The 21,859-nt window shown below is 35.1% G+C and overlaps 1 protein-coding gene and 1 long non-coding RNA gene across 2 annotated transcripts; one reads left to right on the forward strand and one right to left on the reverse strand.

The window, feature by feature from the left end:
* Positions 1-5,072: 5,072 nt before the first annotated feature.
* LOC146951033 (uncharacterized) lies at positions 5,073-6,491 on the reverse strand. Its single transcript, XR_015027761.1, has 2 exons — positions 6,298-6,491; positions 5,073-6,220 (listed from the first exon to the last, which is right to left on the reverse strand). It is a non-coding gene; the product is annotated as an uncharacterized LOC146951033 (long non-coding RNA).
* Positions 6,492-14,724: 8,233 nt separating this feature from the next.
* Positions 14,725-16,197, forward strand: LOC146951034 (uncharacterized). Its single transcript, XM_085748702.1, has one exon. It carries the CDS (start codon positions 14,725-14,727, stop codon positions 16,195-16,197), a length of 1,473 nt encoding a protein of 490 aa, XP_085604828.1.
* The last annotated feature ends 5,662 nt before the right edge of the window (positions 16,198-21,859 follow it).

Raw genomic sequence — 21,859 nt, forward strand, 5'->3', positions numbered from 1 at the left:
GTGAAGTTCTTGGCATCTACTATTGTTAACAGAATCAATCTTTTTTAGTGCTATGGTTTCACATGGGAATGGGATGGCACTGCAATTAACTTGTAAAGTTGCAATATATATGGTCACTTATAGTGGATGAATACAACTTTTGAAAGCATGCTCACTTAGATTACACACATGTTTGAAATCATAATGAATTTTACAAAATCACCATGACTCTGTAATTTTGCACTATGTAAGAAAAAGGACTAGCAATAAAAATAAGTTTTTGTTCTTTTTATTTGGGTGATAAATGTGTTTACGATCCTTCCATAGCTATCTATATATTTTTGTAAAGGAAACTTTAGTTGTTCTCATGCAAGCTTTATGATGATGTGGCACTCTAGAAAAGCTTTCTATCATCTCTCAAATCTATTGATTTCATCTCTAATTAACACACACTATATTTTATGTTTTAGTGGTGCTTTAAAAAAAATCTCATTCATTATCATTCTATTGATTGATTGATGTCTTTTTAGCTACATAACCAATATAAATCACCGTAAGCTTTTAATTCAAAAGAAGGAAGTTTAGGAGTTGTTTATGCTTTTCATTGCAAACCAACGTTTTAGTACAATTCATTTTTTCTTCTTCTCATGGAAGCATTGTATTAATGCAATTAATATAATATTAAAATATATCAGTTACATATTTTTTTGACAATGTAAAAGCACAAGACTTAAAAAAATTAGAAGTACAAGAGTTATCATTGTACTCTTATTACTTCAAACAAGATGTCTATATAAAGTTAAGCCAATAGGTTATCACTACAGGCACACCAAAACGTTAATTAGAATTGAGATTTTTCATGTAAACATAGGATAGAGCATTGAAGATGTCATAAACCTCTTACCAACATGTCTGCGTGTATATTTTAAGAAAATTTCAGTTAATCGATCTCATGGATTGGTTTTACTTTTCCATACGTAAAAGTATAATTGGAGGTCGTTGATCTTGGGGTTGTGGAAGTATAATTGGAGTATGTTGAATTGTCATTGCTTCGACAATGGTCCATTTAAAAACATTTCATTTACATTCATCCGTTGATGCTATTTCATGCAACTATTTCTCCATTATTTTTATCAATTTCGTTTTATGTTATGCAAAAATTTATATTTTTGTTTCAATATATATCTTTCATTGATTATGAAAGGCTAAGTCATCTTTGTTTTGAAAATTAAAACTTAAATCCTAATAGTTTACAACCAAGTGTTATACTTTGATTCCCTTTTTATTTATGTCTCTATGTTAGTGTTTTTTAATTATAAGCAACAAATTAGTTATTAAAAACCATAAGAGTGCATGAGAGCAAACATCTCATTCAAATACTATGCGGAGATGTAACCAACAAAATATATGGAAAATGTAAAAATAAATAAATAAATACTATGGGGTTGGCAAATTGGTATTTTACATGCATGCACCCTCATAGAATTATATGAGTACAAAAACATTGGTTCAAAATAATTTCTACAAAAATAACCGAAGAATGAGTGCAAAAACATCAGATCGAAATTTTTCTACAAAAATAACAAGTTATACATTAACAATATCATTTTTTAAAGAATTTAAGTAGATATATTTTATATTTCAATATTTAATATACTTTTTACTTACCAAATAAAAAAAAACATCCCTAAAAAAAAATAAAAAAAACATATTAGTATTTTGATTTTCAACCAAACTTGAGTGTAATTAAATTTAAAAAAGATTGCATTTTTTTAATCGATTGTGTAAATGTTGTGTTGTTAATTCATTATTTATTTTTGAAGTCGGATTTATATAGTTGTTTAAGTACAAGTTACCTTAAAAAATTCTTCCATTTCATAAATAAATATTATTCAGAAATTTTAATAGCTCTATAATAAAATCAAACAATAAACACATTGTACGAAAAAATAATATTAAGCGTATTTTTATAAAACCCGTGCAATGCATCTTTAGTCTCTTTTATATTCTTAATCTTATTTTATTTTATCTTTTATGTAATCTTTTATTGAAATCTATAATATTTTTCTCTCATATTAATTTATATGTAAGTTTTAATTCTACTAAAAAAAAATTTAAAATCACATAAGTTAACAATTGTACTCTATGAAATTAAAGGTCTATATAAAGTTGAGCTAATAGCTAATCGTGTCCTTAGTTGGTAGTTGTAAGGACAATACTATTCAGGTACAACTTAATGGTAGTTGCAAGGACAATAATATGCTCGGATAGGGATTCGAACTTCAATATCTTCACTTCTTCTTATTTAAAGGGAAATGTTAGCCAGTGCCCCCGGGGCACTGGTTAAGGAAGCAAATATAGTAATATTTGTATGGGTAGTTGTGTAATCAATAAATTAAAAGCTTAAAAAATGTCTTTTTTGACTTAGAATTTCTTCTTTTAACTTTCTTAACCAGTGCCCCGGGGGCACTGGTTAACATGACCCTTATTTAAAATATGTGAGATCCAACCAACAAATTACTTGACATAAAGAAGAAAGAAAAAAAAACTAAAGGTCATTACCACCATAGATAATTTTGGAAATATCCATTTACGCATTCCAATTAATCGATGAGTTTGATTTAGTGAAGCCACACAAAGCTTCAAACGTTACGGTGAAGAGTTTTTCCATTGCATTGCCAATGGTTGAATTTAAAATGTATCATTTATTTCATACTCTGATGCTACTATGTTTTCCCTTCATGCAACAAATCCCCCTTTATTTATAATCATAAATATGAGGATGTGTACTATGAGAATGACTATCTTATATGAGAATAATCTCAACCATTTATTTTTTATCCAATGGTTGATGATCATTCTAAACAAAAATATATATCTAAACAAAACATTTTACACCAAAATTGAGTGTACTTAAATGAAAAAATTATAAGTGCATTGTATCAATATTACTATTTTTTAGTCAATTAAATAATTTGTTTATTATTGAAATCAAATCTATATAGTTTTTTTAACTATAACATGTCGTTGTAAAGGTTATAATTTTTTATTATTGTAATCAAATCTATATAGTTCTTTTTATCTAATGACATGTTGTTGTAAAGGTTAATTTTCTTCAATTTCATACTATAATAAAAAATAATAATATTTAACCGTATTTTAACAAACCCGTGCAACGCACGGGTTGAATTCCTAGTATTTGTAATTAGGATAAACAAATACTTGTTTATTAAACGTTTGAGGAAATATCATGATGATTTGATGACTGTGTGGTGGTAGAGTTAAAAAGTCGAGTGATTAGGAAGTTAATGATTCGATCACCATCATAAAAACTAATATATGATTGAAAAAAAAACATAGATTTTTTTTTTTGAAAACAAACATAGACATTTATCATCGAAAATTTATTGATAAATTATTTTATAAATCATCAAATTTTGGTTACATAAAATTTTATGTAACCAAAAAAAATCATCAAATTTTGAGATGCTTCTTCATATTCAAAAGCGACGAGTATTATCCATTTGAAAAAGGTATTGTTGTGTGTGTGATGATTGTTATATGACATGGACGTTACTTAAAAATGGTGACAAAATCCATTTTGGTGATTTAGTGTGCCGTTGGTTTATAATGGTGGAAAGTGATTAGAATTGAATTGATTTCTTAAATTCATTTTAAGAAAATGTTAATTTGTGCCCTTGGGGCATAAGTTAAGAAACCAAATGTAATATATTTTTTTTTTTAAAATTGTCCATTCAATGTCTTAAAAGTTATATATTCAATATCAAATTTATTTTTAATTTTCATTTTAAGCTTCTTAACTTGAGCTCTAATGACACAAGTTAGCATGACCCTTCATTTTAATAACAAATGAATTTAAAGTACAATTATTTATGTTTTGATACGTTTTATATGTACCAAACAATATATTTAAGTGTAAAAATTATGCATGATGACAAAAATTATGTAAATCGTAATTTTAAGTTAGAATTAACTCTATAGACGTTTGATTAGGGATTGAGTTAGATCGAACCAAAATTTTAAGATGTTATTATAGCCTATCAATGATCTCTTGGATAGGGCTGATCTAAGGGGGCTGCCACTAAAGCAAGAGCTTTAGACCCCCAAATTTTTTAGGCCTCATTTAGAGCCCCTTCAATGGTGATCTCTCCTCTTGGTTATTTTGTGGGCCCCAATGTGACACGTCATCTTGAAGCAATTCACTCATTTTTTAACTCTAATAGTGAACTCTGAAAAATATTGGGTCCCACAACTTTACCTAAGATATTAATATTATATTCATATTTAATTTTACTAGATCATCTACCCGTGCTGCCGCACGGGTCATATATATTCTTTTTTACTTAAATGCAATTTTTTTTTATAATAGTGAGGGCCTAAACCCGTACTTAAATGCAATATTATATATATCAAATTACACATTTTAGAACATTTATTTATATATTATATTTAAAGTCGTATAAATGCAATTATAATTTTTATCAGTTAAGAATTTTCGGACCATTTCTTGATTTAACTCTTGGATAGAGAAATGAAACGACAAATCCATTATAAATTCACACATAAGCGGAGGTGTCGAGGTTTGAACTCCATTCAAGGTGTCTGGTCCTAACAATTTCGACATTTCTGTCAGTTTGCGCTAGGACTTGTGGATGTTTAAATAGTGGTATGGAACATAGTAAATTTATCATAATCCTCACTATTATAATTGAAATTTCATACATTTTAGTAATTAAATTTTAAAAGAAGTGAGCAATTTAACACCTGCTATTGACGTTTGGCATGCTCAAATAAACGTGTTGTATCTTCAAATGCATATAAGGTAGTTCTTCTGTAGACAATGTCATTTGAGCAATTTAATGTTATATATGTATCTTCACCTTCCTCGTATGATACCGATAGTTTCACACATCACTACCGCCATGGACTAAGACACTTCACATCGACAATGTAAGTAGACAAAAATGAGACCTTGTTTATAGTATTACTCTGCTACTCACTTGTGCAGATTGGAGATGATAATTAAGCAAGCATTTAAAGAAAATTACACATACAGCTTGAAGCAGAATAGGTTATTTTAATTGGATTTTATTGAAATTGAAACACGGAAACAGATTACACAGTGGAGCTGAACACATTAGACGTAAACTTATCTAACATAATTCTGATAATTGGTTTCTTCAAAAAAATTCTGATAATTGGCAGATTACAATAGAAACAACATTCAAAATGGAAATTCATATGAAGACCCCAGCTTAAAAACTGAACTCTCGATAGACATGAAGGTAAACAATTTAACTTTTGCCGACCATCGGATCACCTAGCTTGAAACGTACACCTTCAAATATTCTGCACTCAATCATACACTTCCACTCACCACCAATTATGATTGTATGACATATCAAAAAATAATAGTGCAATTCCAATTGTTTCCGCACTTGTGCCATGACCACCATGGCCGTGGTCCTCTTATCCAATGCAAATTCACAAAAACCATTGTAGAGCAACTTCTATGAATCAGGGAAGAATAGGCATAAGAAGTAATTTTGTCCAATAATATATATATATATATATATATATATATATATATATATATATATATATATAAGTAAATGTAGACAAACAATGAAATGTAGTAGACAAAAGCAAATTTGACTTAGGGGTAAGAGATTTGGTGTGTACAATGATCATAAGAGATTATGGGAACTTCAGTTTAGAGAACTATTTTCTAAGGGAGTGCAAACTAATTTCATTCTCAACCCTTAAATGAACAAATCAGCATACCACAATTAGACAACCATGTAAGTAACAAACTTGTAGCTGCACAAATCTTAAGCAAATCTGCAAAAAACACACAGCGGGAACAAAAAATAGCTCATAAAAAAAGGTTTGCATACATATGTTTTTACACAAATTTGCAATCTTATCAAAATCAACATGAACCCATCAAGAGAAAATTTTGTAGCAATGACATAGAAATAGAAAATTTTATGGTTATTCCAAACTGACCCAACCCAGCATATACCATAGTGATCCAAGCACCAAAACGGATGTCATAGAAATAACGGAGAGCGAACCATTCTTTGGTTAAATATATACTACCATTTACCTTTTCAACTACAACATCAAATTAATTGTTACATGAATCAATCATTGTTGCATAGTGATTGATTTCATTACCAAAATCAGCAACAAACATGGGAGGTAACATCACAGCACCCTATATGACAGTGAAAGGTTAGGATCAATGAAAAAGAACAAAAATATAATGAAAGATCAAAGATAAATTACACGCACATCATTAACATGAAATCCAACAACATATGTTCGATATTTAACCCTTAGCTCGTTTACATGTCCATATCAGTCAATGAATTTGGATCCAATGGAGCTATGTATTGAAAAAAAAAACATTTGTTAGCATTGCAGTAAAATGGAGCTATGATTAAACTAAAATAAGCATTACAAATTAAGATATGTGAGGGTAAGTAAACAACTAGAATAACAAAACAGCATGTGGGAAGGAGACTTATCAAATATCATACTTTCACCAAGAGTGCATATTAGAGCTAATTTAAAATTAATTCAATGGAGTAAGAGATCCTAATGACTTATCATAACAATTTTTTTATGACTGTTTCTACGCCTTTCAATTGTCGATGCACCGTGAACCAGCCTTCACAAATCAGTATTAATCTGATCTGGCCGGAACACAGCTTGCACAGACTGCATAATTTGCAGCAATTGCACTTACATACAGCAAGCAATACAACAAATGTGCTAGTGCTGTAGTAGAACTTTGTCATACCCCAATTTTTGACCTAGGGTCATACATTCATAAGCCGTTTGACCCTGATTAGCCTCTAACTTTTCAAGAAAATTTCGGCAGGAAGGTATTTTAAAATACCTCATTTTTGGTTCCAAGCGGACCCTCTTCTCTTTTTATTATTATATTTTCACCCTTAAAATTTCCATCTTTTATTAATTCTCTTTTAATTTTAATTTAAATTTTAATTTTAGTTTTAAATTTTAATTTTTATTTAGTCATTTTCTATTCTTCTATTTCTAGCTTTTTTTTATTTCTTTTTAAGTGTCCAAAAATAATAGTGTCCAATTTTCTTTCTTAACTTTCTCCATGCCACAATTAACTGCCAAGGTCAGAACTTTGTTTCCAAATCCATTACACGCGTTTTCAATCACCTTCAATTCCCATAAAATCCATTCAATCCCATTTAACATATTTTTTCCCTTTTCTGAATTGGTCTTGGCCTTTAAAAGAATGAGACTGAATTAGAGAAGAGGACAATTCTTTTCACACACAGTAACACACAAGCACAGCTTCAAACCTCACAACAGGAATCAAATCACCAATTTCCCATTCACCAGTACCAATCATACCAGTAACCAAAACTCTTTCCAACACACATAACCACAGCCAGGCCATCGCACAAAGCAATCACAACACAGTCAGTTAAATCAAAACCAACACATCTGTTACCACTCTAACCCAACATCTTCGATCCTAAAACTCATATCACAACCCATAGAATCACCAACAACATCGTACCATTGCCAGCAGATTCAAACCAATCCAAACGGACCCAAAGGTATAGCTTTACATTGTTAGATCTAGTTTTTTTTAGGTTTTAGGTTATTAAAAAAAACAAAAAGAAACAAAGAAAGAAGGAAGAGAAGTAGGAGGGAGCCGTGAAAAAAATTGAAAAGAAAAAGAAAAGAATCAAAAAGAAAGAAGAGACGAGAAGGAAGAAAGAAAAGAAAGAAGAAAATTGCTGTTCACACATTAGAGAAGGCTGGGACACACATGTAAAATACGCTTTTGCCCCCTCGGCAGTTAACTGCCGAGGAATTTGAAATTCGGCTGCAGTTAACTGCCGAGGAATTCCTCGGTAGTTAACTGCCGAGGAAAGCATTTATGCAGACAGCAGGTCCTGCATTAATGCTAACCCTTACCAAGCCGTTTTTAGGCCAGTTTTGACCTGTAATTTCACCAGTGCATTTCCATAGGTAATTCAAATTATACAAGAATGAAACTCGGTCATAAACAAGAAAAATACAATATCTTTTACATATGTCCATAATTAAATCAAACCGACATTTGGTTCAAACCACACAAAAGTTTGAAATTCATCAAAACGGAACATAGTGTCCATAATCAAACAACACATTACAAGTCATTACACATCATTACACATCATTAAATTAAATCCCTACTTACATTCATTACAATTGCATATGGAACGAACATATATATATAATACATTATTTTCCACCATATTCCTAAACATAAATCCGACGTCGCTATCGTCTTTAATAAGCCAAGGCATATAGCTTGCCGTTTTCCATGCGAATTCATCTCTATCTTCTCCTAGGTCTATCATTGGCATTAGAGCAGACAAGTGACGTGTATATTGATTTTCACCAAGATGCTCAAAATAAGTGTTAAGTTGTGTCTTCAAATCATCAATAGAGTCTGTCGGTGTTATCATAACCTTAACCGTCTTTTTAAACGCGCAATACCTAACACGACCTTCAATTCTTGCAACCTCTGACATGTTTCACTTGACAAAAGCTTTAACAAAATAATCATAGATTAGAACAAAATTAAATGGAATGTAATAACGAATAAATCAAATGCGTAAACATTAATAAGCTATAAATAAGTATTGCATTAGTTTCAAGTCAATAAAAGTCATATTATCATATATATCAATATCATTTACATAATGTTACTTATATATTGGCCACAAAAAATTGGCATTACAATTTTGACCCCAAAATATACGTCGGTGTAATTTCTACCAAAAAAAAGGACTAACACTGACAAAAAAATCCCTTGTTAATTGCCAAGTGATTGGAGAAGATCAAGTGACATAAAATCTTCCTCATCTTCCGCAATAACTTCAAATTGTTGCTTTGGTTTTTCGGGAGTGTCCAACAAAATAGGCGCCGCTTTGTTTGATTCCTTTTGTGGTTTTGGCGGTTTGTTTCCACTTTCAATAGCCATGAGCTTTCGGAATAACTCATGTTGATCCAAATACTCATCTTCCCAAGTCACCGCATCTTGTTTCTTGTGATTGTGCCACTCCGTAGATGATGGAGGTAGTGGACAACCATTCCTCAAGTAAATAAGCACAAAGTGATTAGGAATTACCCCAAGGCACATGATGGGAGTTTTTTGCTTACCCGGCGGTGGTGGCCCTCTTAGTGGAAAAAAAGATTCCGAGTTACCAAGTTCAAGATTTGTCAACACAACCACACACCTTTTGTAATAATTGGCAACAATGTGCCCCATGTCCGGAAAAGTCAACCACTTATCAACAAGATGTGCACAACTTTTTGTATTTGCGGGAGGATGTAAGCCATTTAAAATGTAGTTATAACGATCCTCACCCGCAAATACTTCAACATAATCATCTCTATGATCTTTTAATTCTTGAATAAGATGTGTACGAATCATGAGATGATTTTGTTCGGTTAAGCCCATGAACTCGGCTATAGCCCGGAATCCACAATGTCCATCGCCAATAACATCCACCACTTTTTCAATAAATGGAAGCATGAAGCGTGGCATATAATCAATAGGCCTCATAACCGGGATAGCCTTAGGCTTTGGATACCGAGAAGGTGGTGGAAGTGGGGAAATTTGTGCTTTACCAAGACGAGCACCTTTTTTCCTTTTATATGATGATGTTGTTGGTGATGGTGACGGTTGACTATCCGGATTTTGGGAATCAACAACCTCCCAAGAAGAAGGGATCCGGCTAGTGGATGTAATTCTTCCTTTAGACCTCGCAATGTCCACTTTTTTCTTGGCTCCCTTGGTTGTTGCTTTTTGTGGTGGTGGAGACATCATGGTGGTTTCAGGAAATGCCAATTGCCGCAAAGCCTCCTTGACTTCAAGCTTCATTTGGAAAGGGAGTTTCTTGAGACGTTCTACAATACCCTTCAACTCATCATCCACCGAAAAACCAAGTTCATTACTTTCTTCTCCCATGCGTAACCTTTGCCAATGGTGGTGTATCTCATCCAATAAAATTGGCTTTTCTTCAAGGAGTTTAGTTGCAATTTCGCATGCACATGGTAAGCCGTAAGATGTCCTTTGAACACAACCACAAATTTCCTTGTTCATGCACAACGTTTCCCTACAACGTGACTCTTCCATAGCAATGTTGTCCAAAGCATATCTAGACACATGACCACCTAAGCCGGAGTACAAAGTGACATCTTTGAATCTATGTTCCAACACGGTAACGCTCTGACCAAAGGCTGTTTGTATCGCAGTGTGTTGAAGCAACAACATGTTATGTATTTTCTCCCAACAAGTACCCAAATCACCCACACTATTGTCTAAATATTTCTTCACCAAAGCATGAGCCGATTCTACCCTATTGGTGGATCTACAACCAAGATGCAACACACGGTCTGTCCATACCCTCACTATTTTCTCCTTCACTTCATTCAAGGTGGTCATGGCATAGGCTAGGAAAGGTGGGAAATCACTACAAGCATCTTGGAACTCCACTAATGCATTTGCATATAACTCTTGAGTGGACGATTCAACCATATCTTTCCATGCCCTCATGATCTTCTTGACAACATCGCGATTACTCACCTCTTTCCCATCCTTTTTTCCCATAGGATATTTACAATCTAAGACGCACATTTGTTTAACATTTGCTTGCACATGAAAGTAACAATTCATACCATAACTTTCCGGGAAAACAATTCCAACCGCTTTCATCAAAGACCCATCTCTGTCGGTAACAATCACCTTAGGCATATTCATCTTTGAAGTAAGAAGTTTACGCAACATTTTTAAAACCCAAACAAAGTTTTCCTCTTTCTCATGCATCAAGAATCCAAACCCAACCGAATATGTCAAATCGGTCGAAGTTACCCCAACTACCTCAAACATTGGCATCTTATACAAGTTGGTTTTGTAGGTGGAGTCCATAACCAAAATCGTTGGAAAATTGTTAAACAACTTAACGGATGTTGGATGAGCCCAAAAGATATCTTCGATTGTATTACTTTCACCATGTGTTATTGAGTAATAAGTATAGTTGTGCTCCTCCAACTTCGAGATTAGATATTGCAACGGCTTCTTGTCACCTCTATTTGCCTTCCATATTTTTTGACGTTCATTGTACACTTGCTTCACATTTGTCATGCAATGTGGTCTTTTGTTCTTCAAGTGTATCAAAATATTTCTTGGAAGCATCTTGCTCTTGGTCAAGTCATGTACAATCTTCTTGTCATCCTCCTTTAATCTACCGGCAAGAATGTGTCCTTCTAAAGCCGGCTCCATCGCATGGTTGTGAACTCCATTAAGAATGTTCAATCCCCATTCCTTTGTTTGCGTACTTTGATATCCACTAATCATGAACAAGCACCCGCATTTTCTTGAGCCCGTTGTCGCATGCTTTGGTTTTTTTTAGGCACTTTGTGAGCTCCACTCCTTTCACACACTAGGCGCAATATTGGATGGATCAAGCTTGATCTTTGTGTAACAATTGTAAATCCCGCCTTATTTGCTTGACAACGTACCCACCCAAGCAATTCTTCTCTATCTTGAAACTTAATGTCGTCAGAAAAAAACCTAGCCGTGTCCACTTCGTGGGCTTGAAGTGGGACGACACCGGGGCTAACATATTTAGAAGCTTCAACATGGATGGAAGCTCCATCAATGTTTGGTTTGACTTCAACCTTAGGCGGTTTGACATCTCCGGAAATTTGGACAAAATTACGTTTTGTCTCTCCCGAAACATCTTCCGCGTTCTCGGTCATTACTATAATTAAACAACACAAAAATATAAATTAACAACTTACTAATGCATAAACATCAATGCCATAATGAACTAAAACAAAAAAAACAAAGAAAAAAACAAAGAAATTTTTTTTTGGAAAAAATGGCAGTAGCTGCCATTTTTTCGTTCAAAAATTTTTTCCTAAGTGTTCCTCGGTAGTTAACTACCGAGGTTTTCCTCGGCAGTAAGGTACCGAGGTTTTCCTCGGCAGTAAACTACCGAGATTCCCCATGACAGTGTTACGTAACTGACGTTGTAAAACCACCATGACAGTGTTACAAATCCAAAAAATAAACCGAATAAAATGCACAATACCTGTTTTTTTACGTCAAAAGTGTGTTGAATCATCCTATGCTTGATGCTTGAATCATTTTGGAGCAAGATTTGATGGAAAAAATTTTAGGATTTTGGGTTGGATTGGAGTTGTATGGAAGGTGATGAGAAAATAGTGTGTAGGGGGAGCAGGTGACTGTTTCATCTGATGAAACAGCTTTCCTCGGTAGTTAACTACCGAGGAATTCCTCGGCAGTTAACTGCAGCCGGATTTCAAATTCCTCGGCAGTTAACTGCCGAGGGAGCAAAAGCGTATTTTACATGTGTGTCCCAGCCTTCTCTAACGTGTCAACATCAATTTTCAAGAAAGAAAATGAAATAGATGGAGACGGTGGGGTTACTTATGTAACCTTGTGATTCAATGCATATGGTGCATGTCTTACCATGCACCCTCGCCCCTGCTAGCCTTCAGATATCGATCTAACAGCCTGCAGCCTTGCCCTTTATATCAGATCAGGACTGTTGATCAAATCAACAGTCCAGATTAAATTCTTTTACTACCTGCACCCTCTTTTCCTTTATTTTCTATTTTTATTTTATTTTATTTTATGTCTCTCATGCATTTTTATATTTATTTTGCATCACATTTTATTATTTATTTAAATTTTGTCATTTATTTTATTGCATAAATTTAGAATGTAATTAGGTCAATTGTACAACTATAAATGAGAAAAAGTGTGTGTGTGTGTGTGTGTGTGTGTGTGTGTGTGTGTGTGTGTGTGTGTCTTTTATTTCTTTAAAGCTTTATATATATCAAAAAATACAAAAAAATAGATTAGGTTAGGAGATTTTGTGGTGATCCAACGTCACTACAAAATTCTCACGCTTTTATTTTTATTGCTACGTTAGTTTTTTTTTTTATGTTCTATTCAATATTCAAAAACAACAAAAACATTCAAATAGCAAAAATCACAAAAAATATTTTCATAATAAATCTTGATTTTCAATCAAGTGATCGTTCCTTTTATTTTATTTCTTAATCAAATATCAAATCAATTTTAATCATACTTTGAGTCCATTTTTCTTTCAATATAAAAAATACAAACCAATTCTTATTTGCCACTTGGCTTTTATTTTAAAACTTTTTTCAAAACTAATAAAAAACACAAAACAAATCAAACGTCATTTTTTTAACCCCGAACTACGAGGTTTTGATCCCTCACGGGTACGTAGGCAGAGGACACTCGTCCTTCCAAATCAATAAAATGTAGATAATTAGGTCTTCCTTTTTTAATCATTTCAAAATTCCATTTTTAAAAAAAGCAAGCAAGTTTATAGCACAAAAAGTTAAATAAAATCAAGAGGTTCTCGTAGAGTACTACGAATATTTAGGGTGCTAATACCTTCCCTAAATATAACCAACCCCCGAACCCTAAATCTTTTCAATATGGGGTATTTTTGAACTTTCTTTCCCCTTTCTTTAAAAAAATTAAAATGTTCAGTCGTGAAATCAAAAGCGAGTCAAAAGCTAATCAAATAGCCTTGATCTCCAAAAAATGACGCGACAGAAATGGCGACTTCACTGGGGACCCCCTAAGAGGGTTAAGCCTAACTTGGTTTTGTTTAAAATTTTGTGCTTTAAACTTGCTTAAAAATCAAAAAATAAAAGATGGAAATTACGTGTATATTTGTTCTTCCTTCTTCCTTCTCCTTTCATAACGTGAGTGGTGAGATAAGTCCTAACCCGGACTTGAGGGAAATATAAGATAGGAGTGGTAGAATCATAGTGGCATACCGAGAGTATTCTCGTGTCTTGACGCATGTGATATGACCACACTTAGCGGAGGATCTTGACGTGATATATGTCGGCGTGTGTTGTCACGTTTAGACTTTATTACTCTTAAGTTTCCGTTGAACGCTAAGGACCTTTAGTAACCCTTAACCCATCTTGGCCTTTTAGGACGTAGTGCGGTGGCTAACCGAGTGTTGTCTCGGTATTAGTCGACATGCGATGCTACACTCAAACGAGACTTTCCTACGAACGTTGTTGGACCGGGTGTTGTCTCGGTATCCAATAAAATTCAGAGGGGGTTGGACTTTGGGAACTTTGTAGAACCCGTGATACAGGTACATTTGAAGACCATAGTCCTCACCAATGGCGTGTTTACCCTTAACTCCAACATTCTAGACTTAATCTCACCATGTTTTCACCATTCTTGTTGCATAACCATGCATACATACATGCATACATTCATAAAAAACTTTTTCATATCGAAGGGCTTAGATAAGCTTTTTGTAAACATCAAAGATATTTACCTTGCAAGAAGGTACACAAAGGAATACAACTTCAAAAATCTTAACTAAGCTTTTGCTTTTGTTAAGAACTTTTTCCTTGGTTTCGGAACCATTTTCAATTTCTTTACAATGTTCAAACAAAACCATGTTCATCTACAATGTTTACAATTAACTTTGATAAAGCCCTTGACAAAAATATTTTTTCATAAACATATCACGCATCATTTTGCATTCATAGTTTCTAAAGTTCGTGTCTCATACTTTGTTTCTGTCTACAAAAGGTCAATCCATCAGTCTACTCGCATCTACAACACTCGAGCAAATCAGAATGGATCATCTTAAACAAGAGAACCACAAGCTTCGTGAAGAGGTGACAACCCTCCGGGCCGAAAATGAGATTTTGAAGAACTTAGTATCTTTGATGACGGTTGCACAGAGTCAGCCAGTATCTCTTCCTATTGTCAGTACTCAAGCTCAGACGGTTGCTTCCACTACCCTGATTTCAACAGTGTTTGCTAGTACTCCTCAACATGCTATGCTGGAAGGATATCTCTGGAGTACACCTTTAAGTGCTTGTGAAATACTCTGTCCCGTTGTCTCTAAAGTTCAAACTCCTTTTGTGCAACAATCAGGCCCTTTGCTCCCTCAAGCTGCTATGACCTACTCAACTCCTTTGGTTCATAAACTCATCTATCAACCAGGAAGTGTGGTTGCATATAACCAGGTAGAAGAACTGAGAGAGAAGTTTGATGCATTACGGTTGGAATTGAAAGCTCTCCGTGGGGAAGAAATGTTTGGGGAAAGTGCTTACGATCTCTGCTTGGTACCAAATGTCATGATACCACCCAAATTCAGGGTCCCTGATTTTGAGAAGTACAAAGGGAATACTTGCCCTAAGGACCATTTGACAAGGTATGCCAGAAAGATGTCTCCCCAAGTCGGCAATGATAAGCTTCTTATCTATTGCTTTCAAGATAGTCTAACTGGTGCCGCTTTGAAATGGTACACGGGCCTAAACCGTGCTGATGTCAAAACTTTAAAAGATTTGGGTAATGCTTTCGTCCAACGATACAACTACAACTTGCACTTGGCCCCAGACAGAGACGAACTCCGGGCCATGACCCAGAATGATAATGAATCTTTCAAGGCATATGCCCAGCGATGGAGAGATTTTGCTGATCAGGTTCGTCCACCTCTGGAAGAGAAAGAATTGACTGAGATTTTCTTGAAGATTCTGGATCAGTTTTATTATGAGAAAATGGTTGGAAGTGCTCCCAACAACTTTGCAAAGATGATGATTACCGCAATGCGTCTTGAAGAAGGGGTCCGAGAAGGACGTTTGATCAAAGAAAGTGTTCCCACTGACAGTTCAGAGGAAGAAGACCAGGAAATGAGTGTGGTGAAAAGTCAGCCTCAACAACAGTATCTCGCTTATCACCCTGTTGCCGCTGTTATGCCTATCATAAATGATGTTCAAAGTTCGGGTTATCAACCCCAGTTCCAACAATGTCAACAACAGCCTCGACAACAGGCTTCGAGGATACAGATTGATCCGATTCCCATGACGTATGCAGATTTGTTTCCAAAATTACTCGAAAGGAATTTGGTCTACACCAAGGCACCTTCTCCAGTGCCAGCAAAATTGACATCCCGGTACAGGCCCGACCTCTTTTGTGCTTTCCATCAAGGGGCACCAGGTCATGATATTGAGCACTGTTTTGCGTTGCAGAAGATTGTTCAGAAGTTGATCCAAAAAAACCTCATACCTTTCGAAGAGTTTGAATTCGGATGTGCAAGTTAATCCACTGCCGAACTATATTGTGACCATTGGAGTGGATAACCGTAATTAGGTCGTTTTTGATGTTCCTTCTACTACTTATCTATTCAAATAATGCGTTTGTTTGTTGTTTGCTGCTTTTCAAAAAAATCCTTTCGTCCCGCCCAAGACGAAAGTGAACTTGTGCAGGGCTTTTTTTGCTTCAGGAAATTTCCATCATTAATAAAAAGGTCGTTTTGATCCCGACCTTGCTTTTTTATTTTTGTGCTTATTCTGGAAAAATGGTAATACAAAAAACCAAAATATTTCTTTAATCATTCTCAAATATCTACATAATCATAATTTATACCTACTTGTCAAAATCAATAATCAAATCATGCATTGATAAACCCGTTGAACACATCAACCATGTATTCTCTCTCGACTTTGATTTCCCTGTGTCCGAAAGTGAAGAAGGAGAATGAAGAGATTCCCGACAAGGTCTCTCGCATGCTGGGGCATCAAAGCTGCAAACAAATATCAAGGAGATTGTCCAGAAGATGATATTCAATTACAAAGACTGGCTCGGGGTGCTACCATTCGCTTTGCTCAAATATCATACTTCAGTACACATTTCAACAGGGGCAACCCCCCTCCTTCCCCAATATGCAACATGGAGGTCGTGCTTCCCATGAAGGTCGAAGTCTCGTCAATAGAAGTTCTGCTAAAGTCCCAGCTTGATCGAATTTAAACGCATGACGACCTTGTACGAATGAATCAAAAGAGGTTCGAAACAAGCTTCTAACAAAAAGGTTTGTCCCCACGAATTTCAAGAAGGGAACTTTGTACTACTTTCCAATCAGACTCCAGGGGCAAGTGGATGCCTAACTATGAAGGCTCGCGTGCAGTGACCATTACAACTATGGATGGTGACAAACTCGCACGTCCTATGAATGCTGGTGCAGTCAAGAAATACTCTGTCAAAATAAAAAGCTCGATAAGTCGCAAACCTGAAAAGGCGACTTAGGCAAAAATGAGCATCTCGGTGGACTGAAAACCCGAAAGGGCGGTCCAGGCAAAAGTTAGAGACATGAACGAAAATGATTATCCTGATAGATTGAAACCCAAAAGGGCAATCTATGCAAAAGTTAGGGATCATGACAAGTAACTGCATCAGTCAGCACAGTCCACTTGGGGAATCCAGTCGTCAAAAGAACCTCCAATTCGAAGCACCCACAAATCAAAGACTCGAAACAGGGGCATTCAAAGTTGTTAGAGAGTATAATGGTTATTGTGTTCAATGTACCTTCCATTATATTTACCATTTTCCAATTTTTTTCAAAGATCCGTGGGGTCCGTCATTGGCAGGCCACCACTCAATTCATCAAAATCTGAGCCTGTGAACATTTATTTGGAACTCTCATTTATTCTATTTGCAAAATTTCTTCTATTTTTTATGACAATAATTGAAGCAAAAATTTTCAAAATACAAAACTTTTTACATCTTTTGAAAAGTGTGAACAACAAGCACACTCTCTTTGAACTTGTGAGTAGTTGAAGCGTACATCAGCATGCGCCTTGAGAACGGTTTCACTCCAAAACAGAAACATGTCTAAGCACTATGGAGAGGATCTCTGCATTGAGCAAGATACATTCATAATCAAAAAAAATTAAAAAAAAAGGGCTCGCTAAGCTGAAAACCTGAAAAGGCAGCTTAGGCAATAGAGAGCGTCCCGGTGGACTGAAAACCTGAAAGGGCGGTCCAGGCAAAAATTAGGGGCACAAAAAAGGAATATACTCCCGGTGGACTGAAAACCCGAAAGGGCGGTCCAGGCAAAAGTTAGGGATTTTCAAAAAAAAAATGAAAAATGACTGTTGAAGCATACCAGTGGAAGACACACTCTGCGTCAATTTACAAATGGCGACTTCTTCCAGACTCTTGGTCAACAATGGGCTTTATCCCCAGGAGCATCAACTGCTACCTTGTGCCAGGCTTCACCCATCAACGGTTCAATTTGTTCACAATAACATCATCTCCAAGGAAGTTTGCCGAGTGTTTGTACCGCGATGTCAGTTCGACTCCCATCTTACCTGTTGTGTCTTGTCTCATCAAGTTCACCTATCACATACAGTTTATACAGTCATACAAGTTACAACTCATACACTCATACATTCATACAATCATACATTCATACACTAATACTTTCGCACATCCATATATTCATGCATTATTACATTCACTCATACACAGCATATACACAACATCATTCATACATAACCGCATTGATCACCCACCTCATACATTCATACAATCATACATTCATACACTAATACTTTCACACATCCATATATTCATGCATTATTACATTCACTCATACACAGCATATACACAACATCATTCATACATAACCGCATTGATCACCCATAATCTTGTATGGCTGTACCCTTTCAGTTCGATCTTCACTCATTGTTGTGTCAAGCGAATAGCTTGCAAACAATCTTTTGTTACATTGGTGTCAAGCGAATAGCTTGCAAACAATCTTTTGTTACATTGGTGTCAAGCGAATAACTTGCAAACAATATTTTGTTACATTTGTGTCAAGCGAATAGCTTGCAAACAATCTTTTGTTACATTGGTGTCAAGCGAATAGCTTGCAAACAATCTTTTGTTACGTTTGTGTCAAGCAAATAGCTTGCAAACCTCTTTTGTTACCGTGGTGTCAAACAAATAGCTTGCAAACAATCTTTTGTTACATTTGTGTCAAGCGAATAGCTTGCAAACAATCTTTTGTTACATTTGTGTCAAGCAAATAGCTTGCAAACAATCTTTTGTTACATTGGTGTCAAGCGAATAGCTTGCAAACCTCTTTTGTTACCTTGGTGTCAAGCGAATAGCTTGCAAACAATTTTTGTTACATTTGTGTCAGGCGAATAGCTTGCAAACCTATTTTGTTACCTTGGTGTCAAGCGAATAGCTTGCGAGCCTCTTTTGTTACCTGTGTGTCAAGCGAATAGCTTGCAAAATTCTTGTCTTATAAAAAAGTGTCATCCCCAGCTTAGCTGTTCTAGTGATGTCACTAATCAATTTCAATTTCAATTTCAGAGGTGTCATCCCCAGCGTTAGCTGTTCCAGTGATGTCACCGGTCAATTTCAATTTCAATTTCAATTTCAATTTCAGAGGTGTCATCCCCAGCGTTAGCTGTTCCAGTGATGTCACCGGTCAAGTTCAATTTCAATTTCAATTTCAGAGGTGTCATCCCCAGCGTTAGCTGTTCTAGTGATGTCACCGGTCAATTTCAATTTCAATTTCAGAGGTGTCATCCCTAGCGTTAGCTGTTCTAGTGATGTCACCGGTCAATTTCAATTTCAGAGGTGTCATCCCCAGCGTTAGCTGTTCTAGTGATGTCACCGGTCAATTTCAATTTCAATTTCAGAGGTGTCATCCCCAGCGTTAGCTATTCCAGTGATGTCACTGATCAATTTCTATTTCAATTTCAATTTTAGAGGTGTCATCCCCAGCTTAGCTGTTTTAGTGATGTCACTAATCAATTTCAATTTCAATAAGTGTCATCCCCAGCTTAGCTGTTCCAAAGATGTCGCTAAAAAGTTTTGTCTTCATTAAGCTATCGTCCCAAACCAATACGGTAGTGGACAATCTTTTCCCCAGTAAAATTACATTCCCCAGCAGTGTTGGATCCCTTTCTTTAACGAACTTGGGTATCCCTTTGTATGTTTTTCATCCCAGTTAAATCATCTTTGCTTCCTGCATTCATACTCGCATTATGAGCGTTTCACAACATCCTAGGTCCAAAATTGGTGTACTTTTGTATTTAAGTCTCTTCGGTCCGTCAAATCAAAGATTCCATCTTCAAATCTCCGGACGAAGAAACTTAAATAGGGGCATCTGTCATACCCCAATTTTTGACCTAGGGTCATACATTCATAAGCCGTTTGACCCTGATTAGCCCCTGACTTTTCAAGAAAATTTCGGCAGGGAGGTATTTTAAAATACCTCATTTTTGGTTCCAAGCGGACCCTCTTCTCTTTTTATTATTATATTTTCACCCTTAAAATTTCCATCTTTTATTAATTCTCTTTTAATTTTAATTTTAATTTTAATTTTAGTTTTAAATTTTAATTTTTATTTAGTCATTTTCTATTCTTCTATTTCTAGCTTTTTTTTATTTCTTTTTAAGTGTCCAAAAATAATAGTGTCCAATTTTCTTTCTTAACTTTCTCCATGCCACAATTAACTGCCAAGGTCAGAACTTTGTTTCCAAATCCATTACACGCGTTTTCAATCACCTTCAATTCCCATAAAATCCATTCAATCCCATTTAACATATTTTTTCCCTTTTCTGAATTGGTCTTGGCCTTTAAAAGAATGAGACTGAATTAGAGAAGAGGACAATTCTTTTCACACACAGTAACACACAAGCACAGCTTCAAACCTCACAACAGGAATCCAATCACCAATTTCCCATTCACCAGTACCAATCATACCAGTAACCAAAACTCTTTCCAACACACATAACCACAGCCAGGCCATCGCACAAAGCAATCACAACACAGTCAGTTAAATCAAAACCAACACATCTGTTACCACTCTAACCCAACATCTTCGATCCTAAAACCAGTGGCGTTGCCAGGAACCTGGACCAGGGGGTTCATACTTGCGAACTTTAATTACTAATAATTATAATAATATATTTAATTACTAATAATTATAATAATATATATTCAAAAAATTACAGTGCATTCAGTGTACCTTGTAGTCAAAATACTTCATATGCATACTCTACAATTGCTCCCTACGAGGTGCCATCTTTTGAAATCGTTGAATAATCAACTCCTTATCAACCTTTTTGAACACATCTCTCTCAATGTAAGTCACAAGACAATCGTTTAGAAAATCATCCGCCATTTGATTACGCAATTACACATACAGCTTGAAGCAGAATAGGTTATTTTAATTGGATTTTATTGAAATTGAAACACGGAAACAGATTACACAGTGGAGCTGAGCACATTAGACGTAAACTTATCTAACATAATTCTGATAATTGGTTTCTTCAAAAAAATTCTGATAATTGGCAGATTACAATAGAAACAACATTCAAAATGGAAATTCATATGAAGACCCCAGCTTAAAAACTGAACTCTCGATAGACATGAAGGTAAACAATTTAACTTTTGCCGACCATCGGATCACCTAGCTTGAAACGTACACCTTCAAATATTCTGCACTCAATCATACACTTCCACTCACCACCAATTATGATTGTACGACATATCAAAAAATAATAGTGCAATTCCAATTGTTTCCGCACTTGTGCCATGACCACCATGGCCGTGGTCCTCTTATCCAATGCAAATTCACAAAAACCATTGTAGAACAACTTCTATGAATCAGGGAAGAATAGGCATAAGAAGTAATTTTGTCCAATAATATATATATATATAAGTAAATGTAGACAAACAATGAAATGTAGTAGACAAAAGCAAATTTGACTTAGGGGTAAGAGATTTGGTGTGTACAATGATCATAAGAGATTATGGGAACTTCAGTTTAGAGAACTATTTTCTAAGGGAGTGCAAACTAATTTCATTCTCAACCCTTAAATGAACAAATCAGCATACCACAATTAGACAACCATGTAAGTAACAAACTTGTAGCTGCACAAATCTTAAGCAAATCTGCAAAAA

Source organism: Medicago sativa, chromosome 2, assembly GCF_051527215.1.
Source record: "Medicago sativa cultivar Bolivia chromosome 2, Bolivia_mono, whole genome shotgun sequence".
NCBI classification, from domain to species: domain Eukaryota; kingdom Viridiplantae; phylum Streptophyta; class Magnoliopsida; order Fabales; family Fabaceae; genus Medicago; species Medicago sativa.

Excerpts from the sequence above, each read along its gene's own strand:
- LOC146951034 (XM_085748702.1), top strand. The coding sequence starts at position 14,725 with ATGGATCATCTTAAACAAGAGAACCACAAGCTTCGTGAAGAGGTGACA.